General features: G+C 42.4%; 1 protein-coding gene across 2 annotated transcripts in view; it reads left to right on the forward strand.

Annotated features, from left to right (window-relative positions):
* The window catches only part of swm (Zinc finger protein swm), a 240,896-nt gene that overhangs the window by 100,906 nt on the left and 115,440 nt on the right, over positions 1–24,550 (forward strand). Inside the window, exon 9 of one of the 2 annotated variants that reach the window (XM_071664921.1) lies at positions 17,986–18,192. In XM_071664921.1, the coding sequence (XP_071521022.1) occupies positions 17,986–18,192 (207 nt within the window). The remainder of the gene's footprint in view (positions 1–17,985; positions 18,193–24,550) is intronic. The other variant, XM_071664922.1, reaches the window with a different exon arrangement.

Raw genomic sequence — 24,550 nt, forward strand, 5'->3', positions numbered from 1 at the left:
TTTCCACACATCTCTCTTACCCTATTATTACTTACTCGATCAAACCACCTCACACCACATATTGTCCTCAAACATCTCATTTCCAGGACATCCACCCTCCTGCGCACAACTATATCCATAGCCCATGCCTCACAACCATACAACATTGTTGGAACCACTATTCCTTCAAACATAGCCATTTTTGCTTTCCGAGATAATGTTCTCGACTTCCAAACATTCTTCAAGGCTCCCAGAATTTTCGCCCCCTCCCCCACCCTATGATTCACTTCCGCTTCCGTGGTTCCATCCGCTGCCAGATCCACTCCCAGATATCTAAAACACTTTACTTCCTCCAGTTTTTCTCCATTCAAACTTACCTCCCAATTGACTTGACCCTCAACCCTACTGTACCTAATAACCTTGCTCTTATTCACATTTACTCTTAACTTTCTTCTTTCACACACTTTACCAAACTCAGTCACCAGCTTCTGCAGTTTCTTACATGATCAGCCACCAGCGCTGGATCGTCAGCGAACAACAACTGACTCACTTCCCAAGCTCTCTCATCCACAACAGACTGCATACTTGCCCCTCTTTCCAAAACTCTTGCATTCACCTCCCTAACAACCCCATCCATAAACAAGTTAAACAACCATGGAGACATCACACACCCCTGCCGCAAACCTACATTCACTGACAACCAATCTCTTTCCTCTCTTCCTACCCATACACATGCCTTACATCCTCAATAAAAACTTTTCACTGCTTCTAACAACTTGCCTCCCACACCATTTATATAGTAAAGGCTTTGCAGAAGATGAAAGCCGGCAAGGCAGCGGGTTTGGATGGTATTGCAGTGGAATTTATTAAAAAAGGGGGTGACTGTATTGTTGACTGGTTGGTAAGGTTATTTAATGTATGTATGACTCATGGTGAGGTGCCTGAGGATTGGCAGAATGCGTGCATAGTGCCATTGTACAAAGGCAAAGGGGATAAGAGTGAGTGCTCAAATTACAGAGGTATAAGTTTGTTGAGTATTCCTGGGAAATTATATGGGAGGGTATTGATTGAGAGGGTGAAGGCATGTACAGAGCATCAGATTGGGGAAGAGCAGTGTGGTTTCAGAAGTGGTAGAGGATGTGTGGATCAGGTGTTTGCTTTGAAGAATGTATGTGAGAAATACTTAGAAAAGCAAATAGATTTGTATGTAGCATTTATGGATCTGGAGAAGGCATATGATAGAGTTGATAGAGATGCTCTGTGGAAGGTATTAAGAATATATGGTGTGGGAGGCAAGTTGTTAGAAGCAGTGAAAAGTTTTTATCGAGGATGTAAGGCATGTGTACGTGTAGGAAGAGAGGAAAGTGATTGGTTGTCAGTGAATGTAGGTTTGCGGCAGGGGTGTGTGATGTCTCCATGGTTGTTTAATTTGTTTATGGATAGGGTTGTTAGGGAGGTGAATGCAAGAGTTTTGGAAAGAGGGGCAAGTATGAAGTCTGTTGGGGATGAGAGAGCTTGGGAAGTGAGTCAGTTGCTGTTCGCTGATGATACAGCGCTGGTGGCTGATTCATGTGAGAAACTGCAGAAGCTGGTGACTGAGTTTGGTAAAGTGTGTGAAAGAAGAAAGTTAAGAGTAAATGTGAATAAGAGCAAGTTTATTAGGTACAGTAGGGTTGAGGGTCAAGTCAATTGGGAGGTGAGTTTGAATGGAGAAAAACTGGAGGAAGTGAAGTGTTTTAGATATCTAGGAGTGGATCTGGCAGCGGATGGAACCATGGAAGCGGAAGTGGATCATAGGGTGGGGGAGGGGGCGAAAATTCTGGGAGCCTTGAAGAATGTTTGGAAGTCGAGAACATTATCTCGGAAAGCAAGAATGGGTATGTTTGAAGGAATAGTGGTTCCAACAATGTTGTATTGTTGCGAGGCGTGGGCTATGGATAGAGTTGTGCGCAGGAGGATGGATGTGCTGGAAATGAGATGTTTGATGACAATATGTGGTGTGAGGTGGTTTGATCGAGTAAGTAATAATAGGGTAAGAGAGATGTGTGGAAATAAAAAGAGCGTGGTTGAGAGAGCAGAAGAGGGTGTTTTGAAATGGTTTGGGCACATGGAGAGAATGAGTGAGGAAAGATTGACCAAGAGGATATATGTGTCGGAGGTGGAGGGAACGAGGAGAAGAGGGAGACCAAATTGGAGGTGGAAAGATGGAGTGAAAAAGATTTTGTGTGATCGGGGACTGAACATGCAGGAGGGTGAAAGGCGTGCAAGGAATAGAGTGAATTGGAGCGATGTGGTATACCGGGGTTGACGTGCTGTCAGTGGATTGAATCAAGGCATGTTTAGCGTCTGGGGTAAACCATGGAAAGCTGTGTAGGTATGTATATTTGCGTGTGTGGACGTATGTATATACATGTGTATGGGGGTGGGTTGGGCCATTTCTTTCGTCTGTTTCCTTGCGCTACCTCGCAAACGTGGAAGACAGCGACAAAGCAAAAAAAAAAGAAAATATATATATATATATATATATATATATATATATATATATATATTTTTTTTTTATACTTTGTCGCTGTCTCCCGCGTTTGCGAGGTAGCGCAAGGAAACAGACGAAAGAAATGGCCCAACCCCCCCTATACACATGTATATACATACGTCCACACACGCAAAATATACATACCTACACAGCTTTCCATGGTTTACCCCAGACGCTTCACATGCCTTGATTTAATCCACTGACAGCACGTCAACCCCGGTATACCACATCGCTCCAATTCACTCTATTCCTTGCCCTCCTTTCACCCTCCTGCATGTTCAGGCCCCGATCACACAAAATCTTTTTCACTCCATCTTTCCACCTCCAATTTGGTCTCCCTCTTCTCCTTGCTCCCTCCACCTCCGACACATATATCCTCTTGGTCAATCGTTCCTCACTCATCCTCTCCATGTGCCCAAACCACTTCAAAACACCCTCTTCTGCTCTCTCAACCACGCTCTTTTTATTTCCACACATCTCTCTTACCCTTACGTTACTCACTCGATCAAACCACCTCACACCACACATTGTCCTCAAACATCTCATTTCCAGCACATCCATCCTCCTGCGCACAACTCTATCCATAGCCCACGCCTCGCAACCATACAACATTGTTGGAACCACTATTCCTTCAAACATACCCATTTTTGCTTTCCGAGATAATGTTTTCGACTTCCACACATTCTTCAAGGCCCCCAGAATTTTCGCCCCCTCCCCCACCCTATGATCCACTTCCGCTTCCATGGTTCCATCCGCTGCCAGATCCACTCCCAGATATCTAAAACACTTAACTTCCTCCAGTTTTTCTCCATTCAAACTTACCTCCCAATTGACTTGACCCTCAACCCTACTGTACCTAATAACCTTGCTCTTATTCACATTTACTCTCAACTTTCTTCTTCCACACACTTTACCAAACTCAGTCACCAGCTTCTGCAGTTTCTCACATGAATCAGCCACCAGCGCTGTATCATCAGCGAACAGCAACTGACTCACTTCCCAAGCTCTCTCATCCCCAACAGACTTCATACTTGCCCCTCTTTCCAAAACTCTTGCATTTACCTCCCTAACAACCCCATCCATAAACAAATTAAACAACCATGGAGACATCACACACCCCTGCCGCAAACCTACATTCACTATGAACCAATCACTTTCCTCTCTTCCTACACGTACACATGCCTTACATCCTCGATAAAAACTTTTCACTGCTTCTAACAACTTTCCTCCCACACCATATATTCTTAATACCTTCCACAGAGCATCTCTATCAACTCTATCATATGCCTTCTCCAGATCCATAAATGCTACATACAAATCCATTTGCTTTTCTAAGTATTTCTCACATACATTCTTCAAAGCAAACACCTGATCCACACATCCTCTACCACTTCTGAAACCACACTGCTCTTCCCCAATCTGATGCTCTGTACATGCCTTCACCCTCTCAATCAATACCCTCCCATATAATTTCCCAGGAATACTCAACAAACTTATACCTCTGTAATTTGAGCACTCACTCTTATCCCCTTTGCCTTTGTACAATGGCACTATGCACGCATTCCGCCAATCCTCAGGCACCTCACCATGAGTCATACATACATTAAATAACCTTACCAACCAGTCAACAATACAGTCACCCCCTTTTTTAACAAATTCCACTGCAATACCATCCAAACCTGCTGCCTTGCCGGCTTTCATCTTCCGCAAAGCTTTCACTACCTCTTCTCTGTTTACCAAATCATTTTCCCTAACCCTCTCACTTTGCACACCAACTCGACCAAAACACCCTATATCTGCCACTCTATCATCAAACACATTCAACAAACCTTCAAAATACTCACTCCATCTCCTTCTCACATCACCACTACTTGTTATCACCTCCCCATTTGCGCCCTTCACTGAAGTTCCCATTTGCTCCCTTGTCTTACGCACTTTATTTACCTCCTTCCAGAACATCTTTTTATTCTCCCTAAAATTTAATGATACTCTCTCACCCCAACTCTCATTTGCCCTCTTTTTCACCTCTTGCACCTTTCTCTTGACCTCCTGTCTCTTTCCTTTATACATCTCCCACACCTCGCCACACATGGAATACCATCCCCCTCCCCACTCATGTGTGCGAGGTAGCACTAGGAAAAGACAAGAAAGGCCCCATTCGTTCACACTCAGTCTCTAGCTGTCATGCAATAATGCCCGAAACCACAGCTCCCTTTCCACATCCAGGCCCCACAGAACTTTCCATGTTTTACCCCAGACGCTTCAAATGCCCTGATTCAATCCACTGACAGCACGTCAACCCCGGTATACCACATCGATCCAATTCGCTCTATTCCTTGCCCTCCTTTCACCCTCCTGCATGTTCAGGCCCCAATCACACAAAATCTTTTTCACTCCATCTTTCCACCTCCAATTTGGTCTCCCACTTCTCCTCGTTCCCTCCACCTCTGACACATATATCCTCTTGGTCAATCTTTCCTCACTCATTCTCTCCATGTGCCCAAACCATTTCAGAACACCCTCTTCTGCTCCTCAACCACGCTCTTTTCATTTCCACACATCTCTCTTACCCTTACGTTACTCACTCGATCAAACCACCTCACACCACACATTGTCCTCAAACATCTCATTTCCAGCACATCCATCCTCCTGTGCACAACTCTATCCATAGCCCACGCCTCGCAACAATACAACATTGTTGAAACCACTATTCCTTCAAACATACCCATTTTTGCTTTCCAAGATAATGTTCTCGACTTCCACACATTCTTCAAGGCTCCCAGAATTTCGCCCCCTCTCCCCACCCTATGATTCACTTCCACTTCCATGGTTCCATCTGCTGCCAGATCCACTCCCAGATATCTAAAACACTTTACTTCTCCAGTTTTTCTCCATTCAAACTTACCTCCCAATTGACTTGACCCTCAACCCTACTGTACCTAATAACCTTGCTCTTATTCACATTTACTCTTAACTTTCTTCTTTCACACACTTTACCAAACTCAGTCACCAGCTTCTGCAGTTTCTCACATGAATCAGCCACCAGCGCTGTATCATCAGCGAACAACAACTGACTCACTTCCCAAGCTCTCTCATCCACAACTGACTTCATACTTGCCCCTCTTTCCAAAACTCTTGCATTCACCTCCCTAACAGCCCATCCATAAACAAATTAAACAACCATGGAGACATCACACTCCCCTGCCGCAAACCTACATTCACTGAGAACCAATCACTTTCCTCTCTTCCTACACGTACACATGCCTTACATCCTCGATAAAAACTTTTCACTGCTTCTAACAACTTGCCTCCCACACCATATATTCTTAATACCTTCCACAGAGCATCTCTATCAACTCTATCATATGCCTTCTCCAGATCCATAAATGCTACATACTAATCCATTTGCTTTTCTAAGTATTTCTCACATACATTCTTCAAAGCAAACACCTGATCCACACATCCTCTACCACTTCTGAAACCACACTGCTCTTCCCCAATCTGATGCTCTGTACATGCCTTCACCCTCTCAATCAATACCCTCCCATATAATTTCCCAGGAATACTCAACAAACTTATACCTCTGTAATTTGAGCGCTCATTCGTATCCCCTTTGCCTTTGTACAATGGCACTATGCATGCATTCCGCCAATCCTCAGGCACCTCACCATGAGTCACACATACATTAAATAACCTTACCAACCAGTAAACAATACATTCACCCCCTTTTTTTAATAAATTCCACTGCAATACCATCCAAACCTGCTGCACATATATATACCTATATATCTCAACGTATACATATACACACTCATACATATACATATATACACATGTACATAATTCATACTGTCTGCCCCTATTCATTCCCATCGCCACCCTGCCATGCATGAAATGACATCCCCCTCCCCTCGCATGTGCACGAGGTAGTGCTAGGAAAAGACAACAAAGGCCACATTTGTTCACAGTCAGTCTGTAGCAGTCATGTATAATGCACCAAAACCACAGCTCCCTTTCCACATCCAGGCCCCACAAAACTTTCCATGGTTTACCCCAGATGCTTCACATGCCCTGGTTCAATCCATTGATAGCATGTCCACCCTGGTATACCACATCGTTCCAATTCACTCTATTCCTTGCATGCCTTTCACCCTCCTGCATGTTCAGGTCCTGATCACTCAAAATCTTTTTCACTCCATCTTTCCACCTCCAATTTGGGTCTCCCACTTCTCCTCGTTCCCTCCACTCTGACTTATATATCCTCTTGGTCAATCTTTCCTCACTCATTCTCTCCATGTAACCAAACCATTTCAAACACCCTCTTCTGTTCTCTCTACCACACTCTTTTTATTACCACACATATCCCTTACCCTTTCAGTACTTACTCAATCAAACCACCTCACACCACATATTGTCCTCAGACATCTCATTTCCAGCACATCCACCCTCCTCCGTACAACTCTATCTATAGCCCACGCCTTGCAACCATACAACATTGTTGGAACCACTATTCCTTCAAAAATACCTATTTTTGCTCTCCAAGATAACATTCTCAACTTCCATACATTCTTCAACGCTCCCAGAACTTTCACCCCCTCCCCCACCCTATGATTGACTTCCGCTTTCATGGTTCCATCCGCTGCCAAATCCACTCCCAGATATCTAAAACACTTCACTTCCTCCAATATTTCTCCATTCAAACTTACCTCCCAATTGACTTGTCTCTCAACCCTACTGTACCTAATAACCTTGCTCTTATTCACATTTACTCTCACGTTTCTTCTTTCACACACTTTACCAAACTCAGTCACCAGCTTCTGTTGTTTCTCACCTGAATCAGCCACCAGCGCTGTATCATCAGCAAACAACAACTCACTCACTTCCCAAGCCCTCTCATCCACAACAGACTGCATACTTGCCCCTCTTTCCAAAACTCTTGCATTCACCTTCCTAACAACCCCATCCATAAACAAATTAAACAACCATGGAGACATCACGAACCCCTGCTGCAAACTGATATTTACTGAGAACCAATCTCTTTCCTCTCTTCCTACATGTACACATGCCTTACATCCTCGATAAAAACTTTTCACTGCTTCTAACAACTTACCTCCCACACCATGTATTCTTAATACCTTCCACGGAGCATCTCTATCAGCTCTATCATATGCCTTCTCCAGATCCATAAATGCTACACACAAATTCATTTGCTTTCCTAAGTATTTCTCACATACATTCTTCAAAGCAAACACCTGATCCACACATCCTCTACCACTTCTGAAACCACACTGCTCTTCCCCAATCTGATGCTCTGTATATGCCTTCACCCTCTCAATCAATACCCTTCCATATAATTTCCCAGGAATACTCATCAAACTTACACCTCTGTAATTTGAGTACTTACTCTTATCCCCTTTGCCTTTGTACAATGGCACTATGCAAGTATTCTGCCAATCCTCAGGCACCTCACCATGAGTCATACATACATTAAGTACCTTTACCAACTAGTCAACAATACAGTCACCCCCTTTTTTAATAAATTCCACTGCAATACCATCCAAACCCGCTGCCTTGCTGGCTTTCACCTTCCGCAAAGCTTTTACTACCTCTTCTCTGTTTACCAAATCATTTCCCCTAACCCTCTCACTTTGCACACCACCTCGACCAAAACACCCTATATCTGCCACTCTATCATCAAACACATTCAACAAACCTTCAAAATACTCACTACATCTTGTCACATCACCACTACTTATCACCTCCCCATTAGCCCCCTTCAATGATTTTCTCATTTTTTCCCTTGTCTTATGCACTTTATTTACCTCCTTCCAAAACATCTTTTTGTTCTCCCTAAAATTTAATGATACTCTCTCACCCCAAGTTTCATTTGCCCTCTTTTTCACCTCTTGCACCTTTCTCTTGACCTCCTGCCTCTTTCTTTTATACATCTCCTAGTCATTTGCATTATTTCCCTGCAAAAATTGTCCAAGTGCCTCTCTCTTCTCTTTCACTAATAATCTTACTTCTTCATCCCACCATTCACTACCCTTTCTAATCTACCCACCTCCCAAACTTCTCATGCCACAAGTATCTTTTGTACAAGCCATCACTGCTTCCCTAAATACATCCCATTCCTCCCCCACTCTCCTTACGTCCTTTGTTCTCACCTTTTTCCATTCTGTACTCAGTCTCTCCTGGTACTTCCTCACACAAGTCTCCATCCCAAGTTCACTTACTTTCGCCACTCTCTTCACCCCAACCTTCTCTCTTCTTTTCTGAAAACCTCTAGAAATCTTCACCTTCACCTCCACAAGATAATGATCAGACATCCCTCCAGTTGCACCTCTCAGCACATTAACATCCAAAAGTCTGTCTTTCACACGCTTATCGATTAACACGTAATCCAGTAATGCTCTCTGGCCATCTCTCCTACTTACATATGTATACTTATGTATATCTCTCTTTTTAAACCAGGTATTCCCAATCACCAGTCCTTTTTCAGCACATAAATCTACAAGCTCTTCACTATTTCCATTTACAACACTGAACACCCCATGTACACCAATTATTCCCTCAACTGCCACATTACTTACCTTTGTATTCAAATCACCCATCACTGTAACCCGGTCGCGTGCATCAAAACTACTAACACACTCACTCAGCTGCTCCCAAAACACTTACCTCTCATGATCTTTCTTCTCATGCCCTGGTCCATATGCACCAATAATCACCCATCTCTCTCCATCCACTTTCAGTTGTACCCATATCAATCTAGAGTTTACTTTCTTACACTCTATCACATACTCCACCCACCACTCCTGTTTCAGGAGTAGTGCTACTCCTTCCCTTGCTCTCGTCCTCTCACTAACCTCTGACTTTACTCCCAAGACATTCCCAAACCACTCTTCCCCTTTACATATACATACATATACATTCACAGGCTTATCCATATATGTAGATGTACAGGTACACCACCGAATTTCCGGCAACTGATGGTTCGGCACCTCCTTTAGTCTGAACAAAATTATATGAGGGAACTTGAAATTAATGAAGTCGCAAGACTAGTTTACTGGTTGGCCACAGATGGCATTGTGTGTAGGGCGCATTTATTTACATTCTTTACACTCCACTTGTTGGTGATACTGCAATTCTGTGAGATGCTTAGCTCATTTTGCTTAAATTGATCCCTAGCTATGGCGTCAAAGACATTTGAGAGTGTCAGTCTTGGTGCCAGACATAAACACCAGTCCATATTGATCGAAGATAAAGTAGAACTGTTGAAAAAAATAGACCGTGGTGTTTCGGTGCATAAGCTGTGTGACATATACAGTATTGGTTCATCAACTGTTTATGATATAAAGAAGCAAAGGGAGAAAAATATTGAAATTCTATGAAAACAGAGATTCCAAGAAGCAAATGATGATTAGAAAAACTTAGCACGATTAAGTGATGATGGAGTGGTTTGGACAGCGTCAGAGTGATGGAGTGGACTTGTCAGATAGTATGATAATAGACCAGGCTAAGTTGTTCCATAAAGAACTAAAGTTACATGAGCATGACTATAGTGAAGGATGGCTTCAATGATACAAGATGCCTCATCGAATTTCCATGAATAAAGAGTGCGGAGAAAAGTGGTCTGCAAACCACAAAGGAGCTTCTGAGCATTTGGACGAATTTGCAAAACTCATAGCTCATTAGCACCACAGTCCTGAGCAGGTGTATAATGCAGACAAATACTGTAGACACGTGGTATACTTAAGACCCATGGGAGATGTATAATTAGTGAGTTACAGGTGTGTTGATGAATTATTATTATGTGAACATGGTTGGTCTGGCAAACTGGTTAATCTGGCAAGGCTTTGGAAGCAAAAGTGTCGGAAAATCGTTGGTGTACCTGTACATATCCATGCTTGCTGCCTTCATCCATTCCTGTTGCCACCCCTCCACATGCGAAATAGCACCTCCCTTCCCCCTCCAGCAAGGTAAATCCAGGAACAGACAGAAAAGGCCACATTCGTTCACACACAGTCTCTAGCTTTCATGAGTAATGCACCAAAACCACAGCTCCCTTTCCACATTCAGGCCCCACACACTTTCCATGGTTTACCTGACACTTCACATGTCCTGGTTCGATCCATTGACAGCACGTCGACCCCGGTATACCACATCATTCCAATTCACTCTATCCCTTGCATGCCTTTCACCCACCTGTGTGTTCAGGCCCTGAACATTCAAAATCTTTTTCACTCCATCCTTCCACCTCCAATGTGGTCTCCCGCTTCTTCTTCCCTCCACCTCTGACACATATATCCCCTTTGTCAATCTTTCCTCATTCATTCTTTCCATGTGTACAAACCATTTCAATGCACCTTCTTCTGCTCTCTCAACCACACTCTTTTTATTACCACACATCTCTCTTACCCTTTCATTACTTGCTCGATCAAACCACCTCACACCAGATATTGTCCTCAAACATTTCATTTCCAACACATCCACCCTCCTCTGCACAACCCTATCTGTAGCCCATGCCTCACAACCATATAACATCATTGGAACCACTATTCCTTCAAACACCCATTTTTTCTCTCCGAGATAACGTTCTGGCCTTCCACACATTCTTCAACACTCCCAGAACCTTCACACCCTCCCCCACACTGTGACTCATTTCTGCTTCCATTGTTCCATTCACTGCTAAGTCTACTCCTTGATATCTAAAACACTTCTTCCTCCATTTTTTCTCCATTCCAACTTACCTCCCAATTAACTTGGGCCCTCAACCCTACAGAACTTGATAACCTTGCTCTTATTCACATCCAGAATGCACTGCATACTTGCCCCTTTCTCCAGAACTCTTGCATTCACCTCATTAACCACACCATCCATAAACAAATTAAATGACCATGGAGACATCACACACCCCTGCTGCAAACTGACATTCACTGGGAACCAGTAACTTTCCTCTCTTCCTACTCATACACATGCCTTACATACTTTGTAAAAACTTTTCACTGCTTCTAGCAACTTGCCTCCCACACCATATACTCTTGAAACCCTCCATGAAGCATCTCTACCCACCCTATCATTGCCTTCTCCAGATCCATAAATACTACATACAAAGCCAGTTTTTCTAAATATTTCTCACATACATTCTTCAAAGCAAATACCTGATCCACACATTCTCTACCTCTTCTGAAACCACACTGCTCTTCCCTAATCTGATTCTCTGTACATGCCTTGACCCTCTCAATCAATACCCTCCCATATGATTTCCCAGGAATACTCAATAAATTTATACCTCTGTAATTTGAGCACTCACCTTTATCCCCTTTGCCTTTGTACAATAGCACTGTGCATGCATTCTGCCAATCCTCAGGCACTTCACCATGATCAATACATACATTGAATATCCTTACGAACCAATCAACAACACAGTCACCACCTCTTTTTATAAATTCCTCTGCAATACCATCCAAACCCGCCTCCTTGCTGGCTTTCATCTTCCGCAAGGATTTCACTACTTCTCCTCTGTTCACCAAACCATTCTCCCTGACCATCTCACTTCGCATGCCACCCCAACCAAAACACCCTATATCTGCCACTCTATCATCAAACACATTCAACAAACCTTTAAAATACTCACTCCATCTCCTGCTCACTTCATCACTACTTGTTATTACCTCCCCATTTGCCTCCTTCACCGACATTCCTATTTGTCCTCTTGTCTTACGCCCTTATTTACCTCCTTCCAAGACATCTTTTCATTCTCACTAAAATTTAATGATACTTTCTCTCTTCAACTCTCGTTTGTCCTCTTTTTCACCTTGCACCTTTCTTTTGACCTCCTGCTGCTTTCTTTTATACCTCTCCCACCCATTTGCACTATTTCCCTGCAGAAATCATTCAAATGCCTCTCTCTTCTCTTTCACTAACAATCTTTCTTCATCATCCCACCATTCACTACCCTTTCTTATTTGTCCCCCCCCCACCTTTTTAATGCCACTTGCATCTTTTGCACAAGTCATCACTGCTTCCCTAAATGCATCCCATTCTTCTCCCACTCTCCTTATGTCATTTGTTGTCACCTTTTACCTTTCTGCCACCACTCTCTTCTCTCCAACATTCTCTCTTCTTTTCTGAAAACCTCTACAAATCTTCACCTTTGCCTTCACAAGATAGTGATCAGACTTCCCTCCAGCTGCCCCTTTCAGCACATTGATATCCAAAAGTCTCTCTTTTACACGCCTATCAATTAACACATAATCCAATAACGCCCTGTGGCCATCTCTCCTACTCACATATGTATGCTTATATATATCTCTCTTTTTAGACCAGGTATTCCCAATCACCAGTCATTTTTCAGCACACTAATCCACAAGCTCTTCATCATATCCATTTACAGCACTGAACACCCCATGTACACCAATTATACCCTCGATTGCTACATTACTCACCTTTGCATTTAAATCACCCATCACTATAACCCGGTCTCGTGCATCAAAACTACTAACACACTCACTCAGTTGCCCCCAAAACACTTGCCTCTCATGATTTTTCTTCTCATGACCAGGTGCATAGGCACCAGTAATTACCCATCTCTCTCCTTCCATGTTCAGTTTTACCCATATCAATATAGAGTTTACTTTCTTACACTCTGTCACATACTCCCACAACTCCTTCTTCAGGAGGAGTGCTCCTCCTTCCTTTGCTTGTGTCCTCTCTACTTAATTGCCATCTCCTGCATTAGCAAGATAGCACAAGGAAACAGACGAGGAATGGCCCAACCCCCCCACATACCCATATATATACATAAACGCCTACACACACCCATATATACATACATATACATTTCAGTTTATACATACACAGACATATACATATATACACAAGTCCATTTTCAAACTTGCTGCTTTCATCCATTCCTGTTGCCACCCTGCCACACATGAAACAGCAGCCCCCTCCATCGAGGTAGCACCAGGAAAAGACAAAAAAAGGCCACATTCGTTCACACTCAGACTCTATCTTTCATGTGTAATGCACCGAAACTGTAGCCCCACAGACCTTTCCATTGTTTCCCACAGACACTTCACATTCCCTGGTTCAATCCATTGACCGCACATTGACCCCGGTATACCACATCTTTCCAATTCACTCTATTCCTTACATGCCTTTCACCCTCCTGTATGTTCAGGCCCTGATCGCTCAAAATCTTTTCACTCAATCCTTCCACGTCCAACTAGGTCTCCCGCTTCTCCTTCCCTCCATCCCTTACACATGTATTCTCTTTGTCAATCTTTCCTCACTCATTCTTTCCATGTGTCCAAACCATTTCAACACACCCTCTTCAGCTCTCTCAGCCATATTTTTTATTACCACACGTCTCTTTCACTCTTTCATTACTTACTTGATCAAACCACCTCACACCACATGATGTCTTCATAGATTTCATTTCCAACACATCCTTCCTCCTCCGCACAACCTTATCTATAGCCCATGCCTTGCAACCATATAACATTGTCCGAACCACTATTCCTTCAAACAAACCCATTTTTGCTCTCTGAGATAATGTTTTCGCCTTCTACACATTCTTCAACGCTCCCAGAACCTTCGCCCCCTCCCCCACCCTGTGAGTCACTTCTGCTTCCATGATTCCATTTGCTACTAAGTCCACTCCCACATATCTGAAACACTTCACTTCCTCCAGTTTTTCTCCATGCAAACTTACTTCCCAATTAACTTGTCCTTCAGCCCTACTGAACCTAATAACCTTGCTCTTATTCACATTTACTTTCAACTTTCCTCTTTGACACTCTAACCATGTATTCCCTGCGTGTTGTAGAAGGCAACTAAAAGGAGAGGGAGTGGGGGAACAGAACAGAGAAAGGGGCCAAGTGAGGATATTTCTTCTAAGGCTCAGTCCTCTGTTCTTAATGCTACCTCTCGAAAGCGGGAAATGGGGGATATGTATGAAAAAATTATATATATTCATATTCGCTCTTTCCTACAAAATATTGGTTGGTAAGGATATTCATTGTATGTATGGATCATGGTGAAGTGCCTGAGGATTGGCAGAATGTGTGCATATTGCCACTGTATAGAGCAAAGGGGGTAAAGGTGAGTGTTCAAACTACAGAAGCATAAGTTTGTTGAGTATTCCTGGGAAATTATGTGGGAGGATACTGATTGAGAGGTGAAGGCATGTACAGGGTATCATATTGCAGAAGAGCAGTGTGGTTTCAGAAGTGGTAGAGGATGTGTGGATCTGGTGTTTGCTTTGAAGAATGCATGTGAGAAATACTTAGAAAAACAAGTGGATTTGTATGTAGCATTTATGAATCTGGAGAAAGCATGTGATAGGGTTGATAGAGATGCTTTGTGGAATGTCTTACAAGTGTATGGTGCGGGAGGTAAGCTGTTAGAAGCAGTGAAAATTTATTGCCAAGTATGTAAGGCATATGTACGAGTAGGAAGAGAGGAGAGCGATTGGTTCCCAGCGATGGTTGGTGCACAGCAGGGGTGTGTGATGACCCCATGGTCGTATGATTTGTTTATGGTTTAGGTGGTTAGGGAGGTAAATGCAAGAGTTTTGGAGAGAGGGGCAAGTATGCAATCTGTTGGAGATGAGATGGCCTGGGAAGTGAGTCAGTTTTTGTTTGGTGATGATACAGTTCTGGTGGCCGATTTGAGTGAGAAACTGCAAAAGTTGGTGACTAAGTTTTAAAGTGTGTGAGAAAAGAGAAGCTTGAGAGTGAATGTGAATAAAAGCAAAGTTATCAGGTTAGTAGAGTTGAGGGACATGTTTGTTGGGATGTAAGTTTGAATGGAGAAAGACTGGGGGAATTGAAGTGCTTTAGATATCTGGGTGTCAACTTGCCTTGAAAATTATTGAGGTTTGTGTGGCTTTTGCAATTTAATCTCCTCTATATTTCTTGTCTTTCCTCTGATCTTTTAGTGCCCTCTTTTACCACACATTGAAAGTTGAGCATTTTATGTTTACTTCCTCCAACTTATGTATTGTATATGATTTACTCAATATTCATGTTAGTGTGAAGGAGTGTAAGATCTAGTTATGATTGTGTGTCAGTCCCCTTCATTGTATTGTGCTCCTTGACATGTTGGTATAGAAAATTTTCCTGTATACACTATAAACTTGAGTCTACCTAACTCCCTATCACCAAAGGAAAGCAAATTCCCCCAGTCTGCGTCTTTATAATTGAAATCCCTCATTGCAAGATCTTTACTGTCTCATAGAATTGAATGTTTCACTGCCTTTTGTATCATCCTGATTGTTTCTTTCTTGTTGTCATTGCGTATTTGCTCTGGATCATTTCAGTTCTTTGTAGGACTATGTAATAACAACACCATTATGCTCTTCTGTGCATTTACTTTTCCTATTATGTATTGTCTGAATGGGCAATCTGCTACTACTTTTTGAAACTGTAGGCTGTGTTTTATGAAGAGGACTAGTCTTCCCCCTCATATACCTTCTGTTTCCTATCTTGCTGGTATGTACCCTTCTGGGCAGAACAGGTGAGAGCTTATCTCTTTTATGCCAATTCCTCCTGGAACTCCCTCAAGGGGGTGGTCATGGCAAATGTATCCACTATTGGTGATCTCTAGTGCCACTTCTTATCCTTCAGTGCCTCACCTTTAGGCCACTGGCAGAGGGCAACTTTAGCGCAGTGTTCAGAGGCTTCTACCCAATGTTCCTGCGTAATATTCCAACCTACTGCCTCTACCTATTGCTCTTGCCTAATGTTCCTACCTACTACTTCTACCTAATGTTCCTGCCTACTACTTCTACTAAATGTCTCTACCAAATGTTTCTTTCTGAAGTTCCTAATAACTACTCATATCTGTTGGTCCTATCATTTTGCTAAAAGGTAGGGCTAGTGCATAGCACTCACTGTAGGAAAATCTAGTTATGAAGAATGACTTGTGTTTATTTAGTGTTATCAAGTGTTGTGTGTGACAAGGGGAGTTTGTATGTTTATGGACAATGCCAGCAGTTCATGTGTGGATGAGGCAGAAAGAAAAGAGAGCTACCTGGGTTAGAGGAGTGCAACTTGACAACCACTGAAGTGCTGGCTCACTATGCAGCAGTCACTAACCCTCTTAACAGGCCAGTAGCCTTTAGTGCCTCCCTCTTAACAGGCCACTAGTAGAAGGCAACTCTAGCGCAGTGCTTGCAGAGACTCCCACCTGATGTTCAGACTGATTACATCTGCCTGATGCTATTGCTTAATGATACTACCTGTTACTACCTAATGCCCCGTTCTGAATGTTCCAACCATACTATTTCTATCAATTGCTCCCACCATTTTGCTGAAAGGAAGGGCTAGCACATAGTGCTCTCCTTAGGAAAATCTAGAGTTATAAAGAATGAGCTGTGTGATTTAAGTGTTAAGTGTTATTTTTGACAAGGAGAGCTTTTATGTCTGTGGACAGAATGCCTGTTTTCCATGTGGGTTGAGGCCAAAAGAAAAGACAGCTACTTGGGTCAGAGGAGTGCAGCTTGACAACCACAGAAATCCTGGCTCAGTATGCAGCCATCTTTAACCCTCCCAGTACCCACAGTGATAGTACTAGTAATATACCTCTATGGTTGTTGGCTGTCTACCAGCTAATACCTCCTTAGATTTATCATGCTTGATGAATATCCCATTGAATTCCACCACGCCTTGTAGATTCTTGACTTTTCTAAGTACTTTCAGTCTTGATGAGTCCAAGTCAAATTTAACAATAACTGTTTGCCCACTTACATCTAGGTTATAACTTCTTATCATTCTTCTTTACTTTATCACATATCCTCCAGCAATCTTATAATACTAATTTCCTCTTTTATTTCCCTTTCTTCTTTATCTAGTGCTTGATCTTTTAAGTAAATAATAATCAGTGATGTATTTCTGTCAGCTACAACTGTCAGCTTTACTAATTCTTCCAATTTTTGGCTAGATCCCACAGTGTGTTAGTGTTTAACTTTCTGGTTATCTCTCTTTTAGCTAGCAAGCACTGGTCCTGTGTTCATTGTACTCCTATAAGCCTTCCATTAACTAGCCCACATACTTCCTAGATTGTTTCGTCTCTAAAACAGTACATATTTTTTAAGTAAATGCTTTGCTCTATTTTGTGTGTACTTTTGATTGTGTCACACAGGTTTTATGTTCCTTCCCATATTCTTTATTCTCTGTTGATCAGCTTCTGAATTTGTTCCTTCTAATCTTCCTTTCCCTTTCCTTTCATTTGTTTGTGTGTGTGTGTTGGTCCTTTTCTCTGCATGAACACTTTTGATATTATTTCAGGAGATTCAGTATATATGTAATAGGGAAGGAAATGTGGAAGATTGTGAAGGGTGTTATGACTGTTGTTATGTGTAAAAGATTCTGCATCATTCATTGTATTATTAACAAAGAATTTTGCTTATATGAATATGGATAAATTTATATGTGATATGATTAATTTCTCTCAATTCCCAGCAGGCTAATGGTGGTGTTCGTCCTTCCTTGGCAAAGCGTCTTGGTCCAGCTGTACCACCTCTTCACAATATGTCTGTAGTTTCCAAGCCTGGACGACCAGATCTTGAAAGCTGCACTCTAGAACTTAGGAAGATTCCTGCTGGCCTCAACACTATTGCACACCTTAATGACCATTTTGCAAAGTTTGGGACAATAGTGAATATACAGGTACCATTTAAGTCTCTATCCCTGTTGCTCTTGTCTTACTGTATTCACTAATTGTAAAAGATGTAAAGCACTAAATGTAGCTGTTGTATTACCATATGTACTTTTTGTACATGGTGTGGGAAGTAAGTTGCCAGAAGCAGTGAAAAGTTTTTATTGAGGATGTAAGGCATGTGTACGAGTAGGAAGAGAGGAAAGTGCTTGGTTCCCAGAGAGTGTTGGTTTGTGGCAGGGGTGCGTGATGTCTCCATGGTTGTTTAATTTGTTTATGGATGGGGTTGTTAGGGAGTTGAATGCAAGAGTTTTGGAGAGAAAGGCAAGTATGCAGTCTGTTGTGGATGAGAGGGCTTGGGAAGTGAGTCATTTGTTGTTCGCCGATGATACAGTGCTGGCGGCTGATTTGTGTGAGAAACTGCAGAAGCTGGTGACTGGGTTTGGTAAAGTGTGTGAAAGAAGAAAGCTGAGAGTAAATGTGAATAAGAGCAAGGTTATTAGGTAGAGTAGGGTTGAGGGACAAGTCAGTTGGGAGGTAAGTTTGAATGGAGAAAAACTGAAGGAAGTAAAGTGTTTTAGATATCTGGGAGTGGATTTGGCAGCGGATGGAACCATGGAAGCAGAAGTGAGTCACAGGGTGGAGGATGGGTGAAGGTTCTGGGAGCATTGAAGAATGTGTGTAAGGCGAGAACATTATCTCGGAAAGCAAAAATGGCTATGTTTGAAGGAATAGTGGTTCCAACAATGTTATATGGTTAGAGGCAGGGGCTATAGATAGGGTTGTGTGGAGTAGGGTGGGTGTGTTGGAAATATGTGGTGTGAGGTGGTTTGATTGAGTAAGTAATGAAAGGGTAAGAGAGATGTGTGGTAATAAAGAGTGTGGTTGAGAAAGCAGAAGAGGTTGTGTTGAAATGGTTTGGTCACATGGAGAGAATGAGTGAGGAAAGATTGACAAAGAGGATATTTGTGTCAGAGGTGGAGGGAACAAGAAGTGGGAGACCAATTTGGAGATGGAAGGATGGAGTGAAAAAGATTTTGAGCGATCGGGGCCTGAACATACAGGAGGGTGAAAGGCGTGCAAGGAATAGAGTGAATTGGAACGATGTGGTATACTGGGGTTGACATGCTGTCAATTGATTGAACCAGGGATGTCAAGCGTCTGGGGTAAACCATGGAAAGTTTTGTGGGGTCTGGATGTGGAAAGGGAGCTGTGGTTTCGCTGCATTACACATGACAGCTAGAGAGTGAGTGTGAACGAATGTGGCCTTTGTTGTCTTTTCCTAGTGCTCCCTCACACACGTGTGGGGGGGAGGGGGTTGCCATTTCATGTGTGGCGGGGTGGTGATGGGAATGGATGAAGGCAGCAAGTATGAATATGTACATGTGTATATATGTTTATGTCTGTGTATGTATATGTATGTATACGTTGTAATGTATAGGTATGTATATGTGCATGTGTGGGTGTTTATGTATGTACCTGTGTATGTGGATGGGTTGGGCCATTCTTTTGTCTGTTTTCTTGCGCTACCTCTAATGTGGGAGACAGCGGCAAAGTATAATAAAATGTATACTTTTTGTACAAATTATAAAGAAAATGTGTAAACAGTGCTGTATGAATGATTGCTGTAGTTTGCATAATTTAGAGATTATGATTAACTTTTTCATAAATGCTTTTGCACATGAGGGATTAATCCTCCTGGTACCCTTAGGGTGGACAAGGCACCGATAGCCAGCAGTCAGCTTCGCTTAATGTTTATGATAATCATTGTTTGTGATGTTTTATCTTACATTTTTTTATGTACTTTTGCTGTAAATGATAGCTCTGTATTATTATGCAATCCAAATTGTAAACATTGTACAGAAAATACTATTACAGGAAGTTGTTGAGATGCATACTACCACAAGTGCCATGTGCAAATGCTTAAGATGGTTATCTTTTTTTCTTGCTGTTTTCAATCTTACATTTTTTTTGCATGATTATGTTCGTAAATGGATATAGAAAAACTGTATGATAGGGTTGATGGAAATGCGTTGTGGATGGCGTTACGATTATATGATGTGTGAGGATAGCTACTTGTGGTAATGTAGAGTTTATATGAAAAGAGCAAGGTATCACTGCAAATAGGAAAATAGGAGGATGAAGGTTCCTGGTGAAGGTGGGTCTTCGGCAATGGTGTGTAATCTTACCATGGCTCTCTAATCTGTTTATGGATGGGTGCTGAGGTGAGGTGAATGCAAAGGTCTTGGAAAGGGGGTAGGTCTACAGTTTGACATGTTAGGGGTATCTACCCACGTATGAGTAGTTATGATGAGATTTTGCTAAAATGACAGGGCTAGTGCGAAAGGCTTGTCACACAGTATGTATGTTCTATGCTATTTTTTCTTATGACTGGCACTTTTCAACTCATTCTATTTGAATATCTTGGGGATAGAGGAGAAAGAATACTTACCATGTATTACCCACGTATTGTAAAAGATGACTAAAGGGGGTGGGAGGGGGGGGGCTGGAAACCCTTTCCTCCTTGTATTTCAAATTCTATAAGGGGAAACAGAAGAAAGAGTCAAGCGGGGAGTGCTCATCCTCCTGGAAGGCACAGATTGGGATGTCTGAATGTGTGTGGATGTAACCAAGATGAGAAGAAAGGAGAGATAGGTAGTATGTTTGAAGAAAGAAACCTGGATGTTCTGGCTCTGAGTGAAATGAAGCTCAAGGTTAAAGGGGAAGAATGGTTTGGAAAAGTCTTCGGAGTAATGTCAGGGGTTGGTGAGAGGACAAGGGCTAAGGAAGAAGTAGCACTACTGAAGCAGGAGTTGTGGGAGTGTGTGATACAGTGTAAGAAAGTAAATTCTAGATTGATTTGGGTAAAACTGAAAGTGGGTGGATAGAGATGGGTTATTATTGGTACTTATACACCTGGTCAAGAAAAGAAAGATCATGAAAGGGAAATGTTTTGGAAGAAGCTGAGTGAGTGTGTTAGCAGCTTTGATGCATGAGACTGGGCATTAGTGATGGGTGATGTAAATGCGAAGGTGGGTAATGTGGCAGTTGAGGGTATAATTGATGTACATGGGGTATTCAGTGTTGTGAATGGAAATAGTGAAGAGCTAGTGTATCTGTGTGCTGAAAAGAAGACTGGTGATTGAGTATACCTGGTTTAAAAAGAGAGATATAATTAAGTTTATGTATGTGAGTAGGAGAGATGGTCAAAGGGTATTATTGGAGTATGTCTTAATTGATAGGTGTGGAAAAGAGAGACTTTTGGATGTTAATGTACTGAGAAGGACAGCTAGAGGGATGCCTGATCACTATCTTGTGGAGGTGAAGGTGAAGATTTGTAGAGTTTTTCAATAAAGAAGAGAGAGTGTTGAGGGTGGTGAGAGTAAGTGAGCTTGGAAAGGAGACTTGTAGAGGAAGTACCAGGAGAGATTGAGTGTAGAATGGCAAAAGGTGAGAGCAAATGACATGAGGGGAGTGGGTGAGGAATGGGATGTATTTAGGGAAGCAGTGATGGCATGTGCAAAAGATGCATGTGGCATGAGAAAGGTGTGAGGTAGGTAGATTAGAAAGGGTAGTGAGTAGTGGGATGAAGAAATATAGTTTTTAATGAAAGAGAGAATAGAGGTGTTTGGACAATGCATACAAGGAAGGAATGCAAATGACTTAGAAATCTATAAAAGAAAGTGGCAGGAGGCCAAGAGGAAGGTGCAAGGGTTGAAAAAGAGGGCAAATGAGAGTTGGGGGTGAGAGGGTATCATTAAACTTTAGGGAGAATAAAAAGATGTTTTGGAAGGAGGTAAATAACGCATAAGTCAAGAGAACAAATGGGAACATTGGTGGGGTGGGGGTAATAACAGGGAGTGATGAAGTGAGATGGAGATGGATGAGTATTTTAGGGTTTGTTGAATGTGTTTGATGATAGAGTGGGAGAATGTAGGGTGTTTTGGTCGGGGTGGTGCAAAGTGAAAGGGTCAGGGAGAATGATTTGTTTAAGAGAGAAGAGGTAGTGAAAGCTGTGCAGAAGATGAAGTCCAGCTAGGCGGCAGATTTGGATGGTATTGCAGTGGAATTTATTAAGAAAGGTGTTGATTGGTTGGTAAGGATATTCAGTGTATGTATGGATCAAGGTGAAGTGCTTGAGGATTGGCAGAATGCATGCATAGTGCCCATTGTACAGGGAGGAATGAAGTGAGATGGAGATGGATGAGTATTTTAGGGTTTGTTGAATGTGTTTGAAGGTAAGAGTGGCAGATGTAGGGCGTTTTGGTTGGGGTGGTGCAAAGTGAAAGGGTCAGGGAGAATGATTTGTTTAAGAGAGAAAAGGTAGTGAAAGCTTTGCAGAAGATAAAGTCCAGCTAGGTGGCAGATTTGGATGGTATTGCAGTGGAATTTATTAAGAAAGGTGTTGATTGGTTGGTAAGGATATTCAGTGTATGTATGGATCAAGGTGAAGTGCCTGAGGATTGGCGGAATGCATGCATAGTGCCCATTGTACAAAGGCAAAGGGGATAAAAGTGAGTGTTCAAACTACAGAGGCTTAAGTTTGTAGAGTATTCCTAGGAAATTATATGGGAGGGTATTGATTGAGAGGGTGAAGGCATGTACAAAGCATCAGATTGGGGAAGAGCAGTGTGGTTTCAGAAGTGGTAGAGGATGTGTAGATCAGGTGTTTCCTTTGAAGAAAGTGTGTGATGACTGCTTAGAAAAACAGATGGATTTGTATGTAGCATTTATGGATCTGGAGAAGGCATATGATAGGGTTGATAGATATGCTTTATGGAAGGTCGTAAGTGCTAGAAGCAGGTAGAATTTTTTAACCAAGGATGTAAGGTATGTGTACGAGTAGGAAGGGAGGAGAGTGATTGGTTCCCAGTGAATGTTGGTCTGTGGCAGGTGTGTGTGATGTCACCATGGTTGTTTAATTTGTTCATGGATGGGGTTGTTAGGGAGGTAAATGCAAGAGTTTTGGAAAGAGGGGTGAGTATGCAGTCTGCTTGGGATGAGAGGGCCTGGGAAGTCAGTTGTTGTTTGCTGTTGATACAGCTCTAGTCGCTGATTCGAGTGAGAAACTGCTGAAGTTGGTGACTGAGTTTGGAAGAGTAAGTAAAAGGAAAAAATATCAGGTTCAGCAGGGCTGAGGTACAAGTTAGGTGGGATGTATATTTGAATGGAGAAAAATTGGAGGACGTAAAGTGTTTTAGTTATCTAGGAGTGGCCTTGGCAGCGAATGGAAGCATGGAAGTGGAGGTGAGTCATATGGAGGGGGAAGGGTTGAATGTTCTGTGAGTGAAGAAGAATGTGAGGAGTGAATGTTATATTGGAGGGCATATATGGGTATGTTTGAAGGAATAGTAGTTCCAACAATATTATATGGTTGCAAGGCATTGGTTATAGATAGGGTTGTGTGGAGGAGGGTGGATGCGTTGGAAATGAAATGCTCGAGTACAGTGCGTGGTTTGGGTTCGTTTAATTGAGTAAGTAATGAAAGGGTCAGAGAGATGTGCAGAAACTAAATAAGTGTGGTTGAGCAGAAGCAGAAGATGGTGTGTTGAAATGTTTTGGACATATGAAGAGAATGAGTGAATAAAGGTTGACAAAGAGGATATATGTGCCTGAAGTGGAGGGAACAAGGAGAAGCAGGAGACCCAATTGGAGGTGGAAGGATGAAGTGAAAAAGATTTAGAGCAATTCTGGCCTGAACATTCGAGAGGATGAAATGTGTGCATGGAATAAAGTGAATTGGAACAACGTAGTAAACTGGGGTCAACATGCTGTCAGTAGACTGAACCAAGGCATGTGAAGCGTCTGGGGTAAACCATGGAAAGCTGTGTAGGTATGTATATTTGCGTGTGTGGACGTATGTATATACATGTGAATGGGGGTGGGTTGGGCCATTTCTTTCGTCTGTTTCCTTGCGCTACCTCACAAAAGCGGGAGACAGCGAGAAAGAAAAAAAGAAATAAAATTATTTTTTTTTTTGGCTTTGTCGCTGTCTCCGCGTTTGCGAGGCAGTGCAAGGAAACAGACGAAAGAAATGGCCCAACCCACCCCCCATACACATGTATATACATAAGGTCCACACACGCAAATATACATACCTACACAGTTTTCCATGGTAACCCCCAGCCGCTTCACATGCCCTGATTCAATCCACTGACAGCACGTCAACCCCGGTATACCACATCGATCCAATTCACTCTATTCCATGCATGCCTTCACCCTCCTGCATGTTCAGGCCCGATCACACAAAATCTTTTTCACTCTATCTTTCCACCTCCAATTTGGTCTCCCACTTCTCCTCATTCCCTCTACCTCTGACTCATATATCCTCTTTGTCAATTTTTCCCACTTTTCTCTCCATGTGACCAA

This window comes from Panulirus ornatus, chromosome 9, assembly GCF_036320965.1.
Source record: "Panulirus ornatus isolate Po-2019 chromosome 9, ASM3632096v1, whole genome shotgun sequence".
Lineage (NCBI taxonomy): Eukaryota > Metazoa > Arthropoda > Malacostraca > Decapoda > Palinuridae > Panulirus > Panulirus ornatus.